The following is a 19004-nucleotide window of genomic DNA, read 5'->3' on the forward strand; positions in this document are numbered from 1 at the left end:
AAATTCTAAAACTACGGTGGCTGAAGCTGTTGCTTGTAGCAGGGCTGCCACTCTATCGCAAAACCCCAGTTGCGTGTCGATAGATTGCCCAAAAACATTCGGGGTACGCCAAAAAGTAAAAAATCCTATATATGTTGAACTATTTATAATGAGAATATGTATTCAAAATGGAACAAACAAAGCCATACAAAATAATCAAAAATAACGACAAGAAAATCAGCCTTGACGTCGATTTGTATTTGGTTACGCATTATATATCGTACACTGCGCATTCGAGCACATTGTGCTGTGAGACTGTTCAAAATCAGTCTTATGAGTACCCAGATTATTTACTTTCCGCTGTTTTTCGGTGATATGAAAACATTTCAGATCGGATTTGGGCGAAAATAAAATTTACTTCCACATACACAGCTTGCGAAAATGGAAAACGAGGTAGCTATACGCAGGACCATAGTCGCCTAGACTACTCCTAATCTCATGTTGACCGTTCCAGCAGTGCGCAATTCCCCGGCTGCCGGTAGACGGCGAATCCATTCGGTTCAATGACTGGAACATTAGCTACGAAAAGTCGCACATATTAAAAAGTATCTGCAAGCAGGGCAGCACCAAGTGCTGCGACAAGGACGATGCCAATCGCTGTGAACTCTGCCACTATCAACACTCGCTGGACCTGCCTCACTTGCCCGACATGGTGTTCCACAAAAACAAACTGGTGCTGCAGCACAAGGACGGCGCTCTTATGGAGTTCAAGCCTATGGATGCCCTGGCCCTGATCGACAATGGCAAACAGCCTCTGGAGGTGGCCTGTGCCCAGGAATGGCGTCATACCCGGTCGGTATTTGAGCGGTTGAAGAGTTTTGACGTTGAAGTGCGAATTCCATACTCGTTTCTATACCTTTTCCCTATACCCTTTCCAGTCCGGAGCAGACCATGGAGAAGAAGTTCAAGCCGTTCGACTGGACATTCACGTCCACCTATCAGGGCACCATGAACGAAAAGATCCGCTCGGAGAGCTCAGATATGACCCTCAACAAATTCAAGTTAATGCAACGCGAGAATATCATCTTTTATACAGATCTCACCCTGTTCGAGGATGAGCTGCACGATCACGGCATTTCCGTGATGAGTGTGCGCATCGTAAGTATTCGCCAGGGCGGCGCTAATCTAATCATTTTTTGCATTACGTTGCTTAACCTTTGTTCCAGCGTGTGATGCCTTCGGGTTTCTTCATACTTCTTCGTCACTTCCTGCGCGTCGACGATGTTGTAATGCGCATGTACGATACGCGCTTCCATCATGAAGTAGAGAACGATTATATCCTCAAGGAGTACGTGCATCGGGAGGCTCCGTGCTCGAAGCTTCAGAGCTCGATGGCCTTCTGGACCAATCCGGATGAGATGCAAAACTACCTTCCCGTGCTCTCCAAGCAAATGCACAAGTTGTTCTTCAATTAGCAGACCATACCACCCGCACAGGCTTACAAATTCAAGTCAAATTTTTATTAAACATTGATGCATTCATAGCTCGCAAATAACTGTTGACACTTTCGGCGTGTCTGATAAAAACCTCTCATTGACGGACACATTGAGAAAATGGACTGAAAAGACCCGATCAAATCTGTTTTTGCTCAACTCGCTCTTCGCTCAAGCAAAGACCGATTTTTTCACTTCTCTTTTGTTCCTGTTTTTCTTGTCGCGAGTGAACGAACAAAGTGTCTTTTGCGTATGTATGCGTGCTTGTACGTGTGATGCTTATGGCAACTATCAATTTTTGTGAATTCTATACGGTTTGACTAATGGAGCTTGAAATGAATCGTGAAAAGCAAAACGAAAATGTTCGTTTGCCAATTTTGCAAATAAATATACATATTACAATACATTAGCCCAAAAGATGCGGAAAACATGAATAAATAAACTTATACACGAAAAAAAAACTAAAAACACTTTACTCAGACACTTTTTTGGTTCTGCTCATCTAAAGACACTTTTGCTGTGAGCGCTTGACCAAAGTGTCTTTCTAAGTTGTTCACCGTCGTTTGCGAGCTATGATTCTAATATGAACCGGACACCGTCCAGGCTTAGGCTCCGCCCAGCAGCGCTGTCAGGGCCCGCTTGTAGTCGCCCGAGGTCTCCGCCTGCAAGACAGACACGAGATTAGAGATTAGAGAAGGCAATGGGTCTACCAATACTTACATCCTAGGACAACACAAACACCGTAATGGAAATGGAAATGGAAAGGAAATTGCAAGACGTTAACATGGAACGAACTATTTGCCGGGGAGGGAATGGGAATCCATTCGGAATCATTGACTTACCACCACGGCACTGAGCAGAGTGCGATTGTAGATGCGCTCAAACTCCTGCTTAATCGTCTCCAGATCGATCTCGGAGCGGCAAACAATGATCCGTATGAGGGTGGAGTCATCCGTGCCAGCTCCATTCATGGCCTTGTACAAACGATTGGCGAAGAAGGCCGCCGGCGATTGGACGCATTCAACTGGAGGTGTGGATGATTTGATCATTTTATACAGGAAACAGAAATGGATTCAGGGACTGCGCATACCTATGGCCATCATGGCTTCGTGCAGCTCATCGGCCATCTCGTGCTTGATGGCCTGCTCGATGGTCTGACCGGAGAGCTCCTTGTACTCCTCAAAAACGAGCCGCAGCTGGGGGAAGCTGGCATGGGACATGATGCGGTTGAAAACCTCCTCGTCGGTGCCCAGCTTGGCCTCGCCAGCGGCATACAGCTGGCTAGCCTGCTCCTTGGCCTCGGCCGCATCCACGGGTGTGTTCAGTCCATCCCTCACACCAGTGACGATCAGGGTGAGCAGGCGGCGAAAGAACCCAGATGTCTCGCTGCACATCTGCTCGGCCAGCGGCCTCTGATACTTGTCCTCGTAGGCCTCCACAATTTGGTGCATTTCCTCGTTGCTCTTGGTGCACAGGATCTCCACAAGTGTGGACTCCTCGGTGCCCATGCCGGCCATGGCCGAGTGCAGCTGCTTGCACAGGTACTCCACGGGTGGCATCATCATTGCCACAATCACGTCCTCGAACTTGCCCCCCAGCTCGCTCTTCAGGTCATCCACCAGATCCCGCTCGAATTCTGTGTCGTAGACCGATCGAATCAACTGTCGCTGGCCGTTGCTTCTGCTGGCGAGGACATCGATGATTTCCTGCTCATCTGTGCCCAATCCCTTCATGGCGGCCCTCAGGGTCTGGGCATCGGCGGCCGCATCGAAGGGGGTGGCTCCCACAACCGTAGGCACGGGCTGGATGACGCATAGTTTTGTTATTTGGTTATGCCAGCGCCAATCGATATATGTACGATTGCAGAGGAGTGGAAACCCACTGCCACTGCAACTGCAACTGCCACTGCCCTTACCTTGTAATCCATTGATATTCTTGCAAATACTGTTTAATGGGGAAATATATGTCAAAATATTTGCAAACTTTCGCAACGTTTCTCTTTTGCTTCGCTGTTTTTCTGCTTCTGCTGGTGCTGCTTCCGATGTAGCCGCTCGTGTATTTAGTTGTGTTGTCTTCTCGTTTGCTCTTGGCTACTTATGGAGGAGACGACTTTCTCAGCTAAGTACTGAGTGCTGGTGCTGCGTGCTGTGCCTCTAGCAGAGAGCGCAAGCTATGGGAAAAGCTTTTGAGAGCGCGACTTGGCGAGCTTTCAATTCGGTTTCGGAATGGAATGTGCCGTTGCACTCTGGCATGCCAGGGCGGTGGAATCATCTGGATGGCATTGCCAGCGAATGCTTTTAATTAATCGCCAACACAGTGGAGACCCGACCCTAGAGCACAACCTGAAGATCAGCCGTTAGTTTTGTCGGATTGTTATCACACTGTGGACACTGTGCTAGTACTCATAAAATTATGTGGGACAGCGCGGTGCGCTGCGCTTGGGTCTGTTGTATATAGATATTATCTTTATTTAATCTCGTTAAATAGGCTTCGCTCTAATACATTTACATGCTGTGGCGCTCGCTCTCTGTCTTTCAATTGGGAGGAGCTACTGTGCTTGTTCGTTCTCCATTTCTCTACCGTCGGATTTAAGCTTAATTATTTGTATCGAATATATAATATAATAGTATTTAATTTATATGTTGCTTTCTATCTCTCTCTCGCTGTTTTTCTCAGCCTGCTGCCGATAATGCATCCTATCGAATTATAGATCTGATCTGATCCGATCTGCTTACTCTTGATTCTCATTAGTTCCACGAAAATAATAAGTGAAGAGTATATGAATCCAAATGTGGAGAATAAAACCAATATCTAATAATACAAAAAATAAATTACATTATCAATCAAGGATGGGGCTGAAGACTACCTTCGACTACACTATTCTTTCTTCTTTTACATAATTCATCTTTTTATATATATATAATTTTTTTGTTTTCTTTTTCGAATTTCATTCAATGACCTTTCTATTGCTGGTTGCTTGATAATGCATATGTTTTTGATGATTGGTTCTGGGCTATACACAACTATGGAGCAGGATCACACATAATAGATAATGGATAAAAACACACAATATATAAAATACAATCCACTTGGGCATGGGCTTGGGGGACTTGGGGGTCTTTCGTTTGTCGAGTCGCAGGGCCCAACGAAAGGAGGAGGTTACAGAAATCGCAGAAATCGTACCAGTATAAACAATCGACTATCAGCTATCGCCAATCGGCTACCATCGACTACGGCAACGCCTTAGACCTCGTCGCCCTGGTTCATCGTTAGCTCGCCGAGATGGGCATTGAATCGTGACCATTCATCCCGCGAAGGTTGCGCCAGATGCTCAGCCACGTCGTAGACATACAACTTGCCGGCCTCGTCACCAATGCAGACATGCAGTCCGGACGGGGTCCAGGAGACACGATTGAGCGCCGGCGCACCGCCAACGACAATCGATGCTGTTGGTACTTCAGTGTCCTGATTGAGATTCCACAAATCAAGACGACCGCTACCATCGACAGCAGCGAAAAGTGCGGGATGAATGGGCGACCAGGCGACGTCCATCACATAATCCGAGTTGTCCTCGAACGAGTACAACGGCTTTGTGTCCTGCAACCAGATAGAAAGATAGAGAGAGAGAACGGTGTAAATTAGAGAAATACTTTCGGTATACAACGTATATATAGAAATCAATTGCATACCTTTAGGGACCAGAGCTTGATGGTCCAGTCAATGGACGAGGTGAGAAACAGGTGGCCAAAGTCCGGGGACAACTGGTTGTAGTGCGTCGAGATGCCCGTGATGGGCCCCAAATGCCGTTCGTACACCTCGTTTACCCCCGAACGCAGGCCGTGCCGCGAGGCCGAATAGACATAGCCATCCTCGCTGCCCATCACCAGACTGTTGATCTCATTGGCCGGGAATGCCATCGATGTGATGGCAATGGCCTTCGACTGGCGCTGCTGCAGCTCTAGCGTATCTTGGGGCTGCGACAGCATGTCCAGCGACCACGAGCATAGCTTGCCGTCCGACGATATCGAGATGACGTTGTGCGCATTCTGGGTGCCAACCATCTGGAGACAGTAAACGGGATGTGTGTGCGCTGCCGCGCTCAGCGGCGTCCGCTGTATGGGGGTGCGCTTCTGGACACGATTATCCCAGAGGACAATTTGGCCCGAGTAGGTGCCGCCGAGTATCAGATTGGGATTGAACTTGGCAAAGCAGGTAGACATCACGGCGCTCTGGCAGTGGAAGACATCCTCGGGTGTGCGCTTCTTGAATTTGGTATTCCACACCATCACCACGCCGTCCGGCTCGTTGGGGCTCTCCTCGTTGTTGTGATACGAGGCCACCACCAGCTCTGGGAAGTGTGTGGACCAGTCCATGCTGGTAATGCACCGATTCTTCGACCAGCGCTCATCGTAGAATACCCGATTCAGTGAGAGACGGGCGTGTGAGCGCTCATCGTTGCTCTCCTCGCTGTCTCCACCGCCGATATAGTCCATGTAGATGTCCACGTTCTCCGACAGGGCCCGCTCAATAACACGTCCGGCTCGCACCACGAATCTCTGAAAGTCCTCCGATAGAATGATCATCTGTTTCTGCTCCTCAGACAGCTCGTTGACTGGAAAATAATGGGATACACATCCATAGTCATATTGAAACCTTATAGTCACGTTATACTCACCCTCCTTCTTGATCTCGTGCTCCTTTTTGATCTCCAGCGGTGTTATGGCCGGTGCCACATCCTTCACCGTGGGCAGGCCATGGGTGAGGAAACCGGGCGGCAGCTTCGATGAGAAGCCATTATCCAAATGGGGTAGGGAGCTCTCTTCGTCATCTCCTTGGGCATCAAATGCAAGCACTGTTTAAGGTATAAAACTAACACAGCTAGAGGAATATGACAATCGACAGAACAGGAACAATTCTACATCTTCATCGCTTCATTTTCTTCTTCTTATTCGTATTTATCTTCTTTTATTCATTCATTTGTCGTTTTTCTTTTGCTAGGAAACCGCATAAATTCATTGACTTTTGGCTTTGTCTTTTGGTTTTTGGCTGGGATTCGATACGGATCAGGTTGATCAGGTTATGGTTATGGTTAAGGCTATAGCTTGGTGTTAGCTTGGGTGCTTGGTTAGGACAGAGACAGAGAGAAAGAGAGATAGACATATGGGCGACACATACAGGAAAGAGAGAGATATAGAGGGAGTTAGTTCGCAGCACGTCTCTGGAGCTTTTCTCTGGAGCGGGATGATGGTGATGGGTGAAGTCTGTGGAGTGCAAACGTGAAGCTGCTGTGGTTATTTGGTTCTACTTGGAGGTGATTAGTGATGGGGTTGTGTGGGGTGGTAGCAATGCGTGTGAGATAGTACGCTCATTTTTTTAAGGACTCACGCACAAGATATAATATATACATACATATATATATATACATATATATATATATATTACAATTGTAATTTATGCTAGGACATGTATGTATGTGATTTGTTGTTCACCTAATTAATATACAAAGCCAATTATACAACTAAAAATATGACAATTTTCTCGCCTTTATGTTTCGATTAACTCTACATGTATGTGTTTATGTATATCGCACATCGTTAGCCGTCGTTATCGTTATCGTTATACGATTATATCACAAAATTGTTTGCATTTGTTCTCCACCCAGTTTATAATTTGCTTGCACTTAAAATTATTTAGTTTTATGCTAGCATATATATAATACACATATATTTAACATTTTAAGTTTAACGGCCGATTATTGATCGACAAGCGATCGATTATTCTGTGTTTCTGTGCTGTAAATTGAAGAGGGGGATCAGATCGTCCAGGAGAGCAGAGCTGAGAGAATGAGCGAATGAGGGAGTGTGTGTCTTTCTGCGGGTCTGTGTGTGTGCAGGCACTGGAGGGGAATAGAGAGTGCAGCTGGCAGCGGAAGAACTGGCTAAGCACTGGCTAAATGGGTCAGCGTCCGCAAATTCAGAAGCCCCGTTTGGCCAGTACTTCAAATAATTAACTTTCCTTCCTTCCTTCCCCCCTTCTTGTCTTGGTGACATATATCCCAAGGATACCCCTTTTGATGTTGCATTGGTGAGAGGCGTTAGTACATAGTTAGGAAAATTATGGGGAGTACGACGGGGCGGTTTGCAGGATGATTGACACACACACAAAGACACACCGAAGAAGATTCTAGAGATTTGGGATGTGGATCAGGAAGTGGGGGCAGGACATGCAAGCAGAGATGATTTCGATCGATTGCGGGGGTCTGACCGTTAGTGTGTTGTGCGTGTGCCTGTGTAATGTTTCATTTCGACTCTTTTTCAACACTGACTTTACGAAAACCACTACATATCTCCCAACACTGACAACCCGAACTCAAAGTACTGAATATTTTCAACGCGATACGATTTTGATCTCTCTTTACTTTACTTTTGGATTGTCTTTTGTTTTGTTTTGTTTTTTTTTTTTGGTTTTTTGTTTTTGGATAGAATTGGTACGTTCCTATTTTGCTTCATGTCGATTCCGTCACTGTTTCAATATGGGCAGAGGCCGCCGGCCCTGGGTGGGGGCCAGTGGAGGCCTGTACCTACCTGTGAATTCATCCTCCCACTCTAAACCCGGATTAAGATTGTATTCATCTTGAAGAAATATAAAGAAATAAATATATTGTACATACATTGCTGGTTGTTTGTTGATTTGTTTGATTTTGGGTTACTTTTGCTTATGATTTTTGTTGTTGTTGTGATTTTTTCAAAAACAAACGAAAGAGAGAAAAACAAAACAAAATATAGTTTTGGCTCTGCATACCGCCCATCAATTGATTAATAAGAGATCGATAGTCAATGTTTAAGCTAAATGCATAACGTATAAGAAGTGAGGAAATGTTTTTAGTGTGCTTGCTTAATATTTGCTTTGGATTGGATAAAATGAGATCACACATGGGCGGGCGGGCGGTTGGTTGGTCACATATAGAAAGATATAGTATAGGTAGTATATACGATAATATATGTATGTATGTTTATAGCACACAAGCCTGGCTTATGATGGGTACACAAAATAGGGTGGCGGAGGCAGGGCAGGGCAAAGGACTGGGCTTGGGACGGTTGAAAGATTATCATAGTTTATCATACAGTAATACATACATATATATTATGGTATAAGAGTGTTCAACTGATGGTTCAGATACTATAATTACTATAATTCATACGCATATTGGAGTCTCTTCATCTGTGCTTTCTTTCACATGCAGTTTTCGGTGTTTGTCATACATAAAATATCATAAACTTAGAATACTTGGGGAGGGTGGGGCTACGAAAATAATATAATCATCTAGTATGTATGGTATATGTATGATAGATCGTAAATGGGTATACAAAATACAAGTTGAAAGAGAACTTCTTCGAAAACTTAGGAGAGAATATGTGTAAAACGGTCTTATATGCAGAATATATATCTCTAAATATGTATACTGTCATAAAAACGATCATAATGCGCAGCCCTACGTAGAACTTTTATATATAAACTAAACGCAAAATAAAAAAAAAAAACTTAAAAATTCATACGAAATATACTTAAAAAACAAAAAAACTTATAAATTGGGTGGAGATTAACAATTTGTTGGCTTTTTTTTTCGTTTTTCGTTTAACAATTACGATTATATAATGGCTCTGATACAAACTGAATCTGTTGCGATGTGGTTCTAGAGCTAATTTAAAAAACAAATCAATTATAAATCATATATATATGTATATATAGATCAGATAGATCGGTTATGGAGAACAAATCAAACGACCGAATCGGAAACGAAGATCAAAGAAGCGTCTACGATAGTTTTAAAGCTAAAACATAAAACCATATACTACATATGCATTTACATATATACATATATGTGTATATATATATAAATATATATGTTTATAAGAAAGATAATACGTATCAGGCATAATTCTAGGCAGGACAATGCAAGGCGGGTGGGTGGCTGGGGTGGGTTTTGTCTACAAAAGTGTGTAAGAGTGGGAACGGATTGAAAAAGAGATTGAGAGAGAGATAGAGAGAGCAAAAACTACACGGAAAACACATACGTATACGTATACATGAGGGATATATAGATAGGTGTGGTAGGTGTACATATATGTATAGAGTAGGGTTTAGCAGGTATCAGGTATAGCTCTACATAAAGGCATACGGTTTACAGTTTACGTATTACGGTTTAGGATTTACGCTTTTACGCTTTACGGCTACAGAGTCTGAAAAGTTTTTAGGGTACAAAAATTACGGATAGAACGTAGCTACTCACCATAATAATCCGTAGCATGAGCTGCATTTTTTTTGCGTGCGTGCCAATAACAGATAAGGGGAGAGAGAGAGGGAGAGAGAGAGAAATAGAAATTAAATAGACAATTTATTAAATGCGCTACAAAATGTATGCTCTAACGATGCCAATTGGGGGTGTGGGGCCGGGGCCGGGGCCAGGGCCAATCCCGGGGGCGGTTGAGGGAATGGAGCGAAACCAAAAATGATAATGATAATGATGTTAGTGGAGTGGCGTGGAGTGGAGTGAGGGTAAGGTAACAAAAGAGAATGCAATGCCTTCATGATTGATCCAATCGAAGCCAAGCCACCAAAAGCGCGTTCGTCAGATGATAATAGCATATACGTTTATACGATCACTTCCAATGATCCTTCAACCAATCGTGATTTTCCGTTTCGTATAAACGTTGCATATGGGCTCTTTTCGTAGCGATATAACTAAGTATTTAACCATTACAAAATAATCGTGTGCTGATCTGATATATGTATGTAGATATAGTTGTTTGTGGAATTTGCTTATAATTAAGATTAGTACCTTTACGTGGACGCCACCAGTCCTCCATATATCCTGACAGAGGCGAGGAGTGGCAAGAAAGAACTGTATTTGTTATTTTTATTTGCACTATGAATTGCTCGTATGATTTATCTTTCAGGACAGGGTCGGGTCGGGGAAGGGGGTTTTTCTTCGTTTTTCTTGGGACTCTTTTACTTTGCAAGGAGACGAGATAAAGCGCAGAAGCCGTATGTGTCTGGGTAAAGGGTAAAGATAGCATGCAGCAGCCAGACTTTAAGCGATTGAGAAACTGTGTGAGTGTGTGGGTGTGTGTGTGTGTGCGAAAGAGATCCCATTTAACAAGAGCTTAGACTTAGACCATTAGTTAGGCAAACAGAAAGAGAGAGAGAGAGAGACAGAGAGCGTGAGCGAGAATATACAAAGACAGTCAACATTTAACAAAGAGACCAAGAACAATGTACATTTAATAATAACGATAGATGGAAACAAACTATGGATAGTATAGTGGTTACAGTAGTAGAGCTTCGTTTATGGCCATTTCTGCCTTTTGGCTTTTGCTTATCGAGAGTACGCACCATCACGCTCATGTCCCCCGGAGCTGGTCGTTTGTGTTTGTTTCGTATAGACCAGGGTCTCCTTTGGTGGAATGTTCGTAGCTTGCACATTGTAAACGCTCAGATTCAAGGGCTGTTTCTTGCCGCCACTGGTTCAGGTAGAAGGTAGTCATGGAAAACAATAAACAAAAATATATTTAATTAAAACGTGTTGCGAGCACAGGAGGGGGCACACAAAGAGCTCACTTTTGACCATTGACAGTGGCCTGGAGGCTGGCGTCGGGGGTCTGTGTATTGGAATTTTCCGACGTCATTGAGTTGACCGATGACAAAGACGACAGAACCTCGGAGACAGGTGCCACGCCCAGGGACGAAAGCATTTCATCCAGATCTCTGGAAGAGCGACGGAAGGGAGGGAAAACATTCAATGTGTATTTTGTTTGGGTTTGGGGTTTTTTTATGGAATCAAAACTCACTTTCGCTGATCTTTGTCTATGCCAGCGCCACCGCCAATGCGTCCGGCCGCTTCTTCCATATCTTTAATCTCCTTTTCCCTCCGCCGACGATCCTTCTCCTCGCGCAAGGCCGCCAATTTGGCCTTTTTTCGTTCCAGCTCAGCCTTACGATCCATTTTTTGTGTGCTTTCTCTCGAGGTCTCTCTGAGTGATTTTGGATGTAGATTGGTCTTGAATTGGGTGCTGCTTCCTGAGGGAGGGATGTCGTCGGCTAGAAGCTTATGAAGCGGGATATTCTGCAAGGGTTATACATGAGGATTAACGAGCCGATACAATCAATCAATGGCTATGACATCGCCTTAACCAATATTGGTGGCTTTGATGATGTCACCAGTTGGCCAAATGCTCAGAAAAACCCTCTTTCCATGTGTGTGCGTGTCCACTACCTTTGTGTGGGTTTTGGTGTCCGATTGCACATTTAAATAATCATTTAGTACGCCATTACACCTTTCATAATGGCCTTTGACTCGAAATCTAATCAGAACATCTGCCACCCACACGCGCACATTCCCTTTCTTTGATGCAAAAAAAATCAATAAATCTAATGCAGTCCACAAAATGAGAGTATCTGACGCACTTTCTTTCGCACTTCTTTTTCGGTGTCACAGACTTTGCTTCACTCCGATCACATTTGATTCGGTGAATATCTCCATGGACCCACCTCTTAACGTTGTTTAAACGTTCGAATTCGGCAATTTAAGTACTTAAATTAACATTTATCAACCATGTTTTTTGTTAATGTTTTGACTCAGCGCGTGTATCGATAAATTTACATTTTACTCAATTTATTACATGGCGACTACATGCTACAGGCAACACAGCCCAGAAAATGCAACGCATGAGAGGTAAAACCCACCCCTTTTGCCTGATATACTTTGAAGACAAGGTATATTGCTCGTCAAAAACGGCAAGGTGAGGTTTGTACGAGCCTTGCCATTTTCCTTGGTGGTTTTCTCCTGTTGTCCATTGTCACCCGACCCATTTATTCCTTTCATGAATGAACAGAAATATGCCGAAATACACCGTTTAATTATCAAAATATTCCGCATATATGCGCAAATAATTCTTCAATCTGGCAACCAATTTGGCGCTCAACAGCACACTTTGAAGCACATGTTACGCTGAACAGCTCCAAGCCTTACCATGAATGATTGCCGTTAGTTAATATATGCGCTGCGTGTTTCGGTGGCGGGGGCGGGCAAGTGAAACTAATCATAAGAACCTGCCACTGGAAATAGAAAGCTGAGAATGCACAAATGTACAATTGAATCATTGTCTTTAATTTATGCCATCAATGCCAAGCCGGCCCCACCCCCATCGCCTGTTGCCATGCTGCGGTGGGGCCCTACCTCCAAGTCGCAGCATACAAACTGCATACCTGTTTACCGTTAGTCTGCTGTGTATGTGTGTAGGTGTCGGTGCATGCGTGTGTAAATGGCGTATCAAAATGGCCTGTTAATTACCTGTCTCAACCAAACCCAAAATGCAACAGAATGCAGCGGAAACTTGTCTTCAGAGTGGGAGACTATTTTTGGCGCATTTCCATTTAAATGTCAACATTTGATGACCTATAAACTATATTACAATCCATTTGCCTTTGGTTTCTGTTGTTTTGTCTTTTCGTTAATTTCGTAATATTATTGGATAAACCGGACTGGAAGACCATCCCAACCATGCCATCCGAGCCGATGTTGCCAGTAAAAACCTTGAATTACCAAATCTTTTTTTCGCTCCAGGCTGATAAATCAGCGTCTCTGGGGTGGAAAGAGATGGGAAGGGGAAAGGAAACCAATGTGCCGGGTGGCTGTGGCTCCATCGGGATGGAAGAAGCGGAATTGTTGTTGTTGTAGGTTTTCGCTAATTACGTACGCAAACCAAAGCGGTTCGTTTAATACGATTTTTATTCGTGATTAGTTTACAAATTAATTTGCCAATTGAATTTTAGATTTTTGCTGGTTTCTTAGAATACCAACGGCATCGGGGACTGCTGGTCGAGAGTAAAAGTGTCTGGTTAATTAAGTTTGAACCTAAACTAGTTTCTATCTCATCGGGTTTTTGCCGCAGCCGCATTAACAGATGCCATCGGATTGGATCGTATCGGATCGCATCTCTCAAGGACAACTGGTTTTGGGACCATTGCGTGCCGTGTCGTATATTTAGCATATATATGTATATATTATGTATATTACGAACTATCGGACATTTCGTTTCGATTTCCCCTGTGACACAGTTTTTCCACCAGCCAAGGAACCCCCCTTCCCTTCCCAAAAAATAATAAAAAGCAGGTCCTCCTCAAGGCTGCGAATTTGCTGGAAAGGTTGCAGTGTGACTCTGTCCGGCATCTACTAATGGAAGGGCGTCACCGGCACAGGCACAGGCTCAGCCGGCACGGGAATGGAAAGGCTGCACCTTCAACAACTTCTTTTTTTTTGGTCAACGCGAGAGTTGTTATCGTATGCGTTGATTGTTCGTTTTGGCTTAATTCGTTTTGGTGGTTTTGTGATTTGGGTTTTTATTGCTGTAAACGACATTTGCATGCGGCCCATCAACCCGCTGGGAGCGTAGGCGCATATGAATGTGGCTTTTTTCGGCCACATCCACAGCATGTACTCCCTGGAACTGTTCATGCTTGGAATACCCTAACCCAAACCAAGAGTTGTGCTTGGCTTGCATATGATTGGAATGGAATTCCAGGCTCCCAGTCTACGTTCTTTCGCTCTCTCTCCTCTCCCTCGTTATGACTTCCTAGAGAATAGTCTAACTGTAACGGCTAGAGCTGCACTCAACTCACGTAGTGGAGAGAGGGCAAGGGTATGGCCGCTGTCTTGTTGCTATTTTATTTCATCTTTACGCTCTCGCCTCTCTTTGTTGCCCGCATGTACTGTGCTCTCGCAAATGATCACATATCAGCTGAATATATGCCCTAAGCCAGTGCAGCATTGACCACATGTACATATGTACGTGTATATGTGCATACTCGCAAGTCATGGGAACGTATGAGTGTGCCACTCTCCTACTCTTAGCTGATTTACTTCCTTGTGGAATACTCTACCCACCCAATCACTGTACTGACGCCTTGATCATAAATGTCGGCGGCCTGGCTCAACAGTGGAAGGGGAAGGGTATGCAAAGCTCGACCTGCTCCTCGCACCATTTGGTTTCATTACATCTTTGTCTCGCCTTTCTTTGCCACCTTCCCTTCCCAGCCCACCCCAGCCGTTTCCATCGGCCAGTTTAAGTGGCGGCACCTGCCCCTGCTCCACCTCAGAGCAGTGCTGGCGCTGCCATTGCTCTGCCGCGGCCGTCAACGGCGTCGGCGTCGTCGCAGCACCTCCGGGGCCGGTGAAAAAGTCTTGAAAAGTGCGCCTCTCTGCCGTTCCGTTGTTAGTTTAAGTTTAACCATCGCACCGCTTGAGTCGCGATTTAGTTGCTCAGCTGCTCCCCTCTTCCTGGAAGGACCCGCCGTCACAAAATCGTGTGCTGTTTTTGTTTCTCTACCCTGGAATCTGCATAAACTCACAAAATGAAATTATTTTTATGTGCCATTGCTGTAACGCTTTGTTTGGCAGGGACAAGTGAGTGTTGAACAGAATCCCTAATCGGTGATAGATGATCGATGATAAATGATCAATGATCGGTTTGGATCGGTGATCGTGTGGAGACTGAAGGAAGTTTCGGTGTCGGTGTCGCTTGAGTGGTATAGATATCCGATATCTGTCTGTTTATTTGCATAAAAACACCCGCAGAAATCGCAACTTGTTGCTAATTAGTTTGACATTGACACCAAATCAAGATTAGGCTTAGGCTCTTTTTTTAATTTCTGCCCAGACGAGCGATTGACATTTAAAGTGACTTGAAATGTGGCGACCCAACCTTTCGAGAAGTTCCCAGATACAGACGCAGACGCAGATCCATAAACGGTTTCGAGGCGGGGCATAACGAGATGAGGAGTGAAAACCGGCTGGTGGCTAGGACTGGGTCTGGTCTCCGGGGGTCTGGGCAAACTGGCTGCTGCGCGCTTGCCAAGCCTAAAAAGCGGTCGTTGTCTGGCTGAAATTGTGGATTATGCAACTCTTTGCACTCGTCATTGCATGGCGGGGCGATGCCATCGCGAACCACATAGGCCAGAGATGCACTCACGAGTGTGAATGTGATTGTGACTGTGACAGATACTCCAAATTAAGCTGTGACTTTAAGTGTTCTTATCGTGATTCGCTTTTGGGAGATCGCCTTTATATCGTACTGTCGGGTCTGGCATTCCTGCAAGAGCTTTTCTGAAGTCTGAGTCTAAATTTGCTCAAGTTCTGCTAAAAATTTCCCATACTTCTAGCACCTTCTGTTAAAACATATCCCCTGCTAACATTGCCACAACCGTTACTCTGTTAAAAGTCCCCCACGTCATCTCTATGGCAAGCAGGAAACCGCAATGCCAATGGCGGAATTGCCATCAAACCATCTACTCCTCGATCATCGGTCACGTTGTTACACTTTTCCGTGCTATGGAAAAAGTGAAAGTGTGAAAAACAAGTTGACTGAACTCTTCCCGTCTGTATATTTTTCTTCCACCATCCAGCTGTATCCGCCGCCGGCTTCGAGTGCCCCAAGCCCAATGGCCAGTTCGCCGATGAGATCCAGTGCGACAAGTTCCATGTGTGCGAGGATGGTGTGCCCAAGGCGAGATTGTGCCCAGACGGCTTGGTCTTCGATCCACTGAACCGCAAGTTCAATAAATGCGATCAGCCCTTCAATGTAGACTGCGAGGACCGTACAGAATTGCGTAAGCTAATGACATGGAGTGACGTCAAAGACTGGTTTTAATTGATTTCCATTTATAGAGGAGCCCAAGTCCAGCAAGTATTGTCCGCGTAAGAACGGGTTCTTTGCCCATCCCGATCCGGCTGTGTGCAATATCTTCTACAACTGCATCGAGGGCGATGCCCTGGAGACCAAGTGTACCGTGGGCCTGCACTTCGACGAATACTCGGGCACCTGTGTGTGGCCCGATACGGCCAAGCGTGAGGGCTGCAATCCCGAGCAGAGTAAGTCCTTTCAGCTGCCTTTCGAGATGGACTTTTGACTGATGGGTTCCCATTATTTGGTTTCTTTTCCTTCTCTCTTCACCATTCTTATAGGAATGTCTGAGACTGGCTTTGAGTGCCCCAAGGATCAGCCCAAGACCGATGATCGCGGTCAGGTTGTGACCCATCCCAAGTATCCTCATCCCACCGATTGCCAGAAGTTCTACGTGTGCCTGAACGGCGAGGATCCGCGCGATCTGGGCTGCCAGCTGGGCGAGGTCTACAACGATAACACAGAGATGTGCGACGCACCCGAAAATGTGCCCGGATGCGAGGACTGGTACAAGGATGTCGATGACAAGAAGGACTAAACCGGCTCTTGTCCAGCGCCGCCCGCCGATAAAAGCCCAATGCGCGTCTCCCACTTCCTCTCTCCTCTCCATCTACACATACACACTACACACTACACCCTACACCTAAACACCTATAGTCACACTCATGCACACTAAAAAAGGATTCGCGTCGTAGTCACTTAAAGTTAGTAGTTCTAGCCCACTTCCTATAGAACGTACATATGTATGTGTAGCAGTTAAACTCTAATCTATCCTCTGTCTACTCACCAACTGTCCGACTATCTGACTGTCTGACTGTCTCGGTCTTTCCGTTCTATCAATCTATACTATATTCTTCATTTTCTGTATCTACCTCCTCGCCTGTCTATCGCTGTGCCCAACTGACTCTTCTGACCAAATTGTTGTGTATATATTTCCCCCTCTTTCTGACTTTCATTTAATTATTATACAAGAAAATAAACTGATTTTTGTTTTATAAACTACACCGGCAACTTCTTCTATCTATCTTCTATGTATCTTTGCACTTCCTCTAACTATATCTGTTCTTTACCATTCTCTATTCTATCTTTCAGCTCTTCTTGCCTTCTTTCCCTTAAAAATCCTCCTAGGCTATGCGATCTATCTGATCATATCATATGACAATGGACTACTATTTGTATCTTCTTCTAACCATATTCTATAAGTTTTTACTTCTCCTAAGGATATACTCGCATTAAGTAACAATACCTGTACTGTTTCTATATCCTAACCAGCTTCTCTATTCGATTTCCTTACTCTAAGATCTACAACTTTATACGATATTTTCTGTTTTTTAACATCTCCAATTAAGTTGGATCTCTACTTTGTATCTATGAAATCTTCTTAACTGTTTTCTTTAACCTTTTCTTGGTCTATTGAAAAACTATTTCTTTGATTATGCTTACCTATAGGCATCTTTCAATATCTGAAAACTTGTCCTTCTTAAGAGTTTTTTTTACCATTTCGAAGACTTGGAACTCTTTTGTGCAGCTATAAAATCGTATCTTTTGGTATACCTTTTTAAATACCATTCTAAATACTCATCACCTTTCTTCTTCGCTATTTTAAGCACTCTCTATTCAATATCTAGATAATATTTATTTGGTTTCTGACTGTTTCTTTCTTTGACTGGAAAACTATTCTGGCTATAAAAATTTTTGATGTGTGTTTATCTAAAGCTTAAGACCCGACTGTTAGTATTCCATCTCATGTATGGATGGAAGACACACTTTTACTTCATTTTTAAATTAAAACATGATTTCAAAACTACAGGAAATCTTGTGTGTGTGTTTTGTGTTTATCTTGTTTGGAAATACATGTACATGTATATCGGAGATCATCTATTTCGAATAATCAATCAAACCTTTCACTCGGGACTTCGCAACACGCTGCAACACAGGCAACAACAGAAAGGGGTGGGGCGGGGGGGTCTGGGGTGATCTATTAACCCTTTGTTAGGACAGGGCACACAAAAGAGCCGTTAATTACCAAAGTGGCCAAAGCGGATTGCCGCAAGAGAAACAAATCACAAGAGCAGCAGAGCAAAAAAGTCAAAAGTAAATGAAAAAGGCTGCAGGCAGAGCAGAGCAGCAGATTTTTGGGTTATGCAATAACCGCAGCAGCCACAACAGCAGCACAACGGCGGCCAAAAGTTTTGCAATAGTTAACAATGTAACGGTAATCGGCAGCAACAACAAACGGGACAAGAGCCAATCATGAATGAAGCTTGCGCTCTGCTCGAGCTTTGCCTTTTACTTTCAATCACATACTCGTGCATGCCATGCCTTCTGGAAGCTTACCCCAAATCACGTTTTGCATGCAACAACAGCAGCATTACAACACCAACAACAGCGGCAGCATTCAAATAACAGGAATACCATCAGCATTAGCAGCCACAACAGGCACAGCAATAACATCTACAGAAAAAATAGCTTCAACAACAATAGGTTCAACAACAACAACTGCAACGAAAGTAACACCAACAGTACAGAGGAAAGAAGTTACAACAACACCAACAGCTACACCAATGATATTTATATCAGCACAGTTAACAGTTACAAGAACACCACTACCACAACAACAACAACAAATTCAACACAAATCCTAACAGATTCAACAACACCACAGCCGATAACAGTTGCAGTTACACCAACAGCAAGGCACCGCAGATCATTCAATAAAACTGTGACAACACACAGCAAAAAGCCTAACATCCCTACCACCCACCAAATCCCCCAACAACAACAACCCAAAGCT

At 44.3% G+C, this 19004-nt stretch overlaps 4 protein-coding genes across 26 annotated transcripts; 2 read left to right on the forward strand and 2 right to left on the reverse strand.

Annotated features, from left to right (window-relative positions):
* The first annotated feature begins 149 nt into the window (after positions 1-149).
* LOC108155046 (TIP41-like protein) lies at positions 150-1531 on the forward strand. Of its 2 annotated transcripts, none has more exons than XM_017285631.2 (4): positions 150-432; positions 497-831; positions 918-1137; positions 1206-1531. In XM_017285631.2, exons 1-4 carry the CDS (start codon positions 421-423, stop codon positions 1452-1454), a joined length of 816 nt encoding a protein of 271 aa, XP_017141120.1. In that variant the 5' UTR covers positions 150-420; the 3' UTR covers positions 1455-1531. The 2 variants fall into 2 exon arrangements, with proteins under 2 accessions (XP_017141120.1, XP_017141111.1); XM_017285622.2 differs by having other exon boundaries at positions 151-432; positions 494-831.
* Positions 1532-1968: 437 nt separating this feature from the next.
* LOC108155028 (annexin B10) lies at positions 1969-3565 on the reverse strand. Of its 2 annotated transcripts, XM_017285587.2 has the most exons (5): positions 3388-3565; positions 2563-3274; positions 2315-2496; positions 2193-2195; positions 1969-2134 (listed from the first exon to the last, which is right to left on the reverse strand). In XM_017285587.2, the coding sequence occupies exons 1-5, from the start codon at positions 3397-3399 to the stop codon at positions 2078-2080; spliced, it is 966 nt and encodes a 321-aa protein (XP_017141076.1). In that variant the 5' UTR covers positions 3400-3565; the 3' UTR covers positions 1969-2077. The 2 variants fall into 2 exon arrangements, with proteins under 2 accessions (XP_017141076.1, XP_017141086.1); XM_017285597.2 differs by lacking the exon at positions 2193-2195.
* Positions 3566-3915: 350 nt separating this feature from the next.
* Positions 3916-12135, reverse strand: LOC108154946 (cytoplasmic dynein 1 intermediate chain). 21 transcript variants are annotated; one of them, XM_033391570.1, is made up of 10 exons: positions 12021-12135; positions 11321-11595; positions 11091-11237; positions 10866-10993; positions 10312-10344; positions 9763-9783; positions 8057-8104; positions 6148-6324; positions 5162-6084; positions 3916-5069 (listed from the first exon to the last, which is right to left on the reverse strand). In XM_033391570.1, the coding sequence occupies exons 2-10, from the start codon at positions 11473-11475 to the stop codon at positions 4716-4718; spliced, it is 1986 nt and encodes a 661-aa protein (XP_033247461.1). In that variant the 5' UTR covers positions 11476-11595; positions 12021-12135; the 3' UTR covers positions 3916-4715. The 21 variants fall into 21 exon arrangements, with proteins under 21 accessions (XP_033247461.1, XP_033247458.1, XP_033247454.1 ...); XM_033391567.1 differs by having other exon boundaries at positions 6148-6300; positions 10312-10374; XM_033391563.1 differs by having other exon boundaries at positions 6148-6303; positions 10312-10374.
* A 2601-nt stretch (positions 12136-14736) lies between these two features.
* On the forward strand, positions 14737-18024 carry LOC108165073 (protein obstructor-E). The gene is made up of 4 exons (XM_017301123.2): positions 14737-14934; positions 15933-16136; positions 16195-16398; positions 16492-18024. Exons 1-4 carry the CDS (start codon positions 14883-14885, stop codon positions 16746-16748), a joined length of 717 nt encoding a protein of 238 aa, XP_017156612.1. The 5' UTR covers positions 14737-14882; the 3' UTR covers positions 16749-18024.
* Positions 18025-19004: the final 980 nt, after the last annotated feature.

Source organism: Drosophila miranda, chromosome XL (assembly GCF_003369915.1).
Source record: "Drosophila miranda strain MSH22 chromosome XL, D.miranda_PacBio2.1, whole genome shotgun sequence".
Lineage (NCBI taxonomy): Eukaryota > Metazoa > Arthropoda > Insecta > Diptera > Drosophilidae > Drosophila > Drosophila miranda.

Excerpts from the sequence above, each read along its gene's own strand:
- LOC108165073 (XM_017301123.2), top strand. The coding sequence starts at position 14,883 with ATGAAATTATTTTTATGTGCCATTGCTGTAACGCTTTGTTTGGCAGGG. Across the intron at positions 14,935-15,932 it reads GCTTTGTTTGGCAGGGACAA|CTGTATCCGCCGCCGGCTTC; the intron begins GTGAGTGTTGAA and ends TCCACCATCCAG. Across the intron at positions 16,399-16,491 it reads GGGCTGCAATCCCGAGCAGA|GAATGTCTGAGACTGGCTTT; the intron begins GTAAGTCCTTTC and ends CCATTCTTATAG.
- LOC108155028 (XM_017285587.2), bottom strand. Across the intron at positions 2,497-2,562 it reads CGAAGCCATGATGGCCATAG|TTGAATGCGTCCAATCGCCG; the intron begins GTATGCGCAGTC and ends CCACACCTCCAG.
- LOC108155046 (XM_017285622.2), top strand. Across the intron at positions 832-917 it reads CAGGAATGGCGTCATACCCG|TCCGGAGCAGACCATGGAGA; the intron begins GTCGGTATTTGA and ends TACCCTTTCCAG. Across the intron at positions 1,138-1,205 it reads CCGTGATGAGTGTGCGCATC|CGTGTGATGCCTTCGGGTTT; the intron begins GTAAGTATTCGC and ends CCTTTGTTCCAG.
- LOC108154946 (XM_033391549.1), bottom strand. The coding sequence starts at position 11,475 with ATGGATCGTAAGGCTGAGCTGGAACGAAAAAAGGCCAAATTGGCGGCC. Across the intron at positions 10,994-11,090 it reads GCCACTGTCAATGGTCAAAA|TGGCGGCAAGAAACAGCCCT; the intron begins GTGAGCTCTTTG and ends TACCTGAACCAG. Across the intron at positions 10,375-10,865 it reads CGGGGGACATGAGCGTGATG|TTCTTTCTTGCCACTCCTCG; the intron begins GTGCGTACTCTC and ends TAACAAATACAG.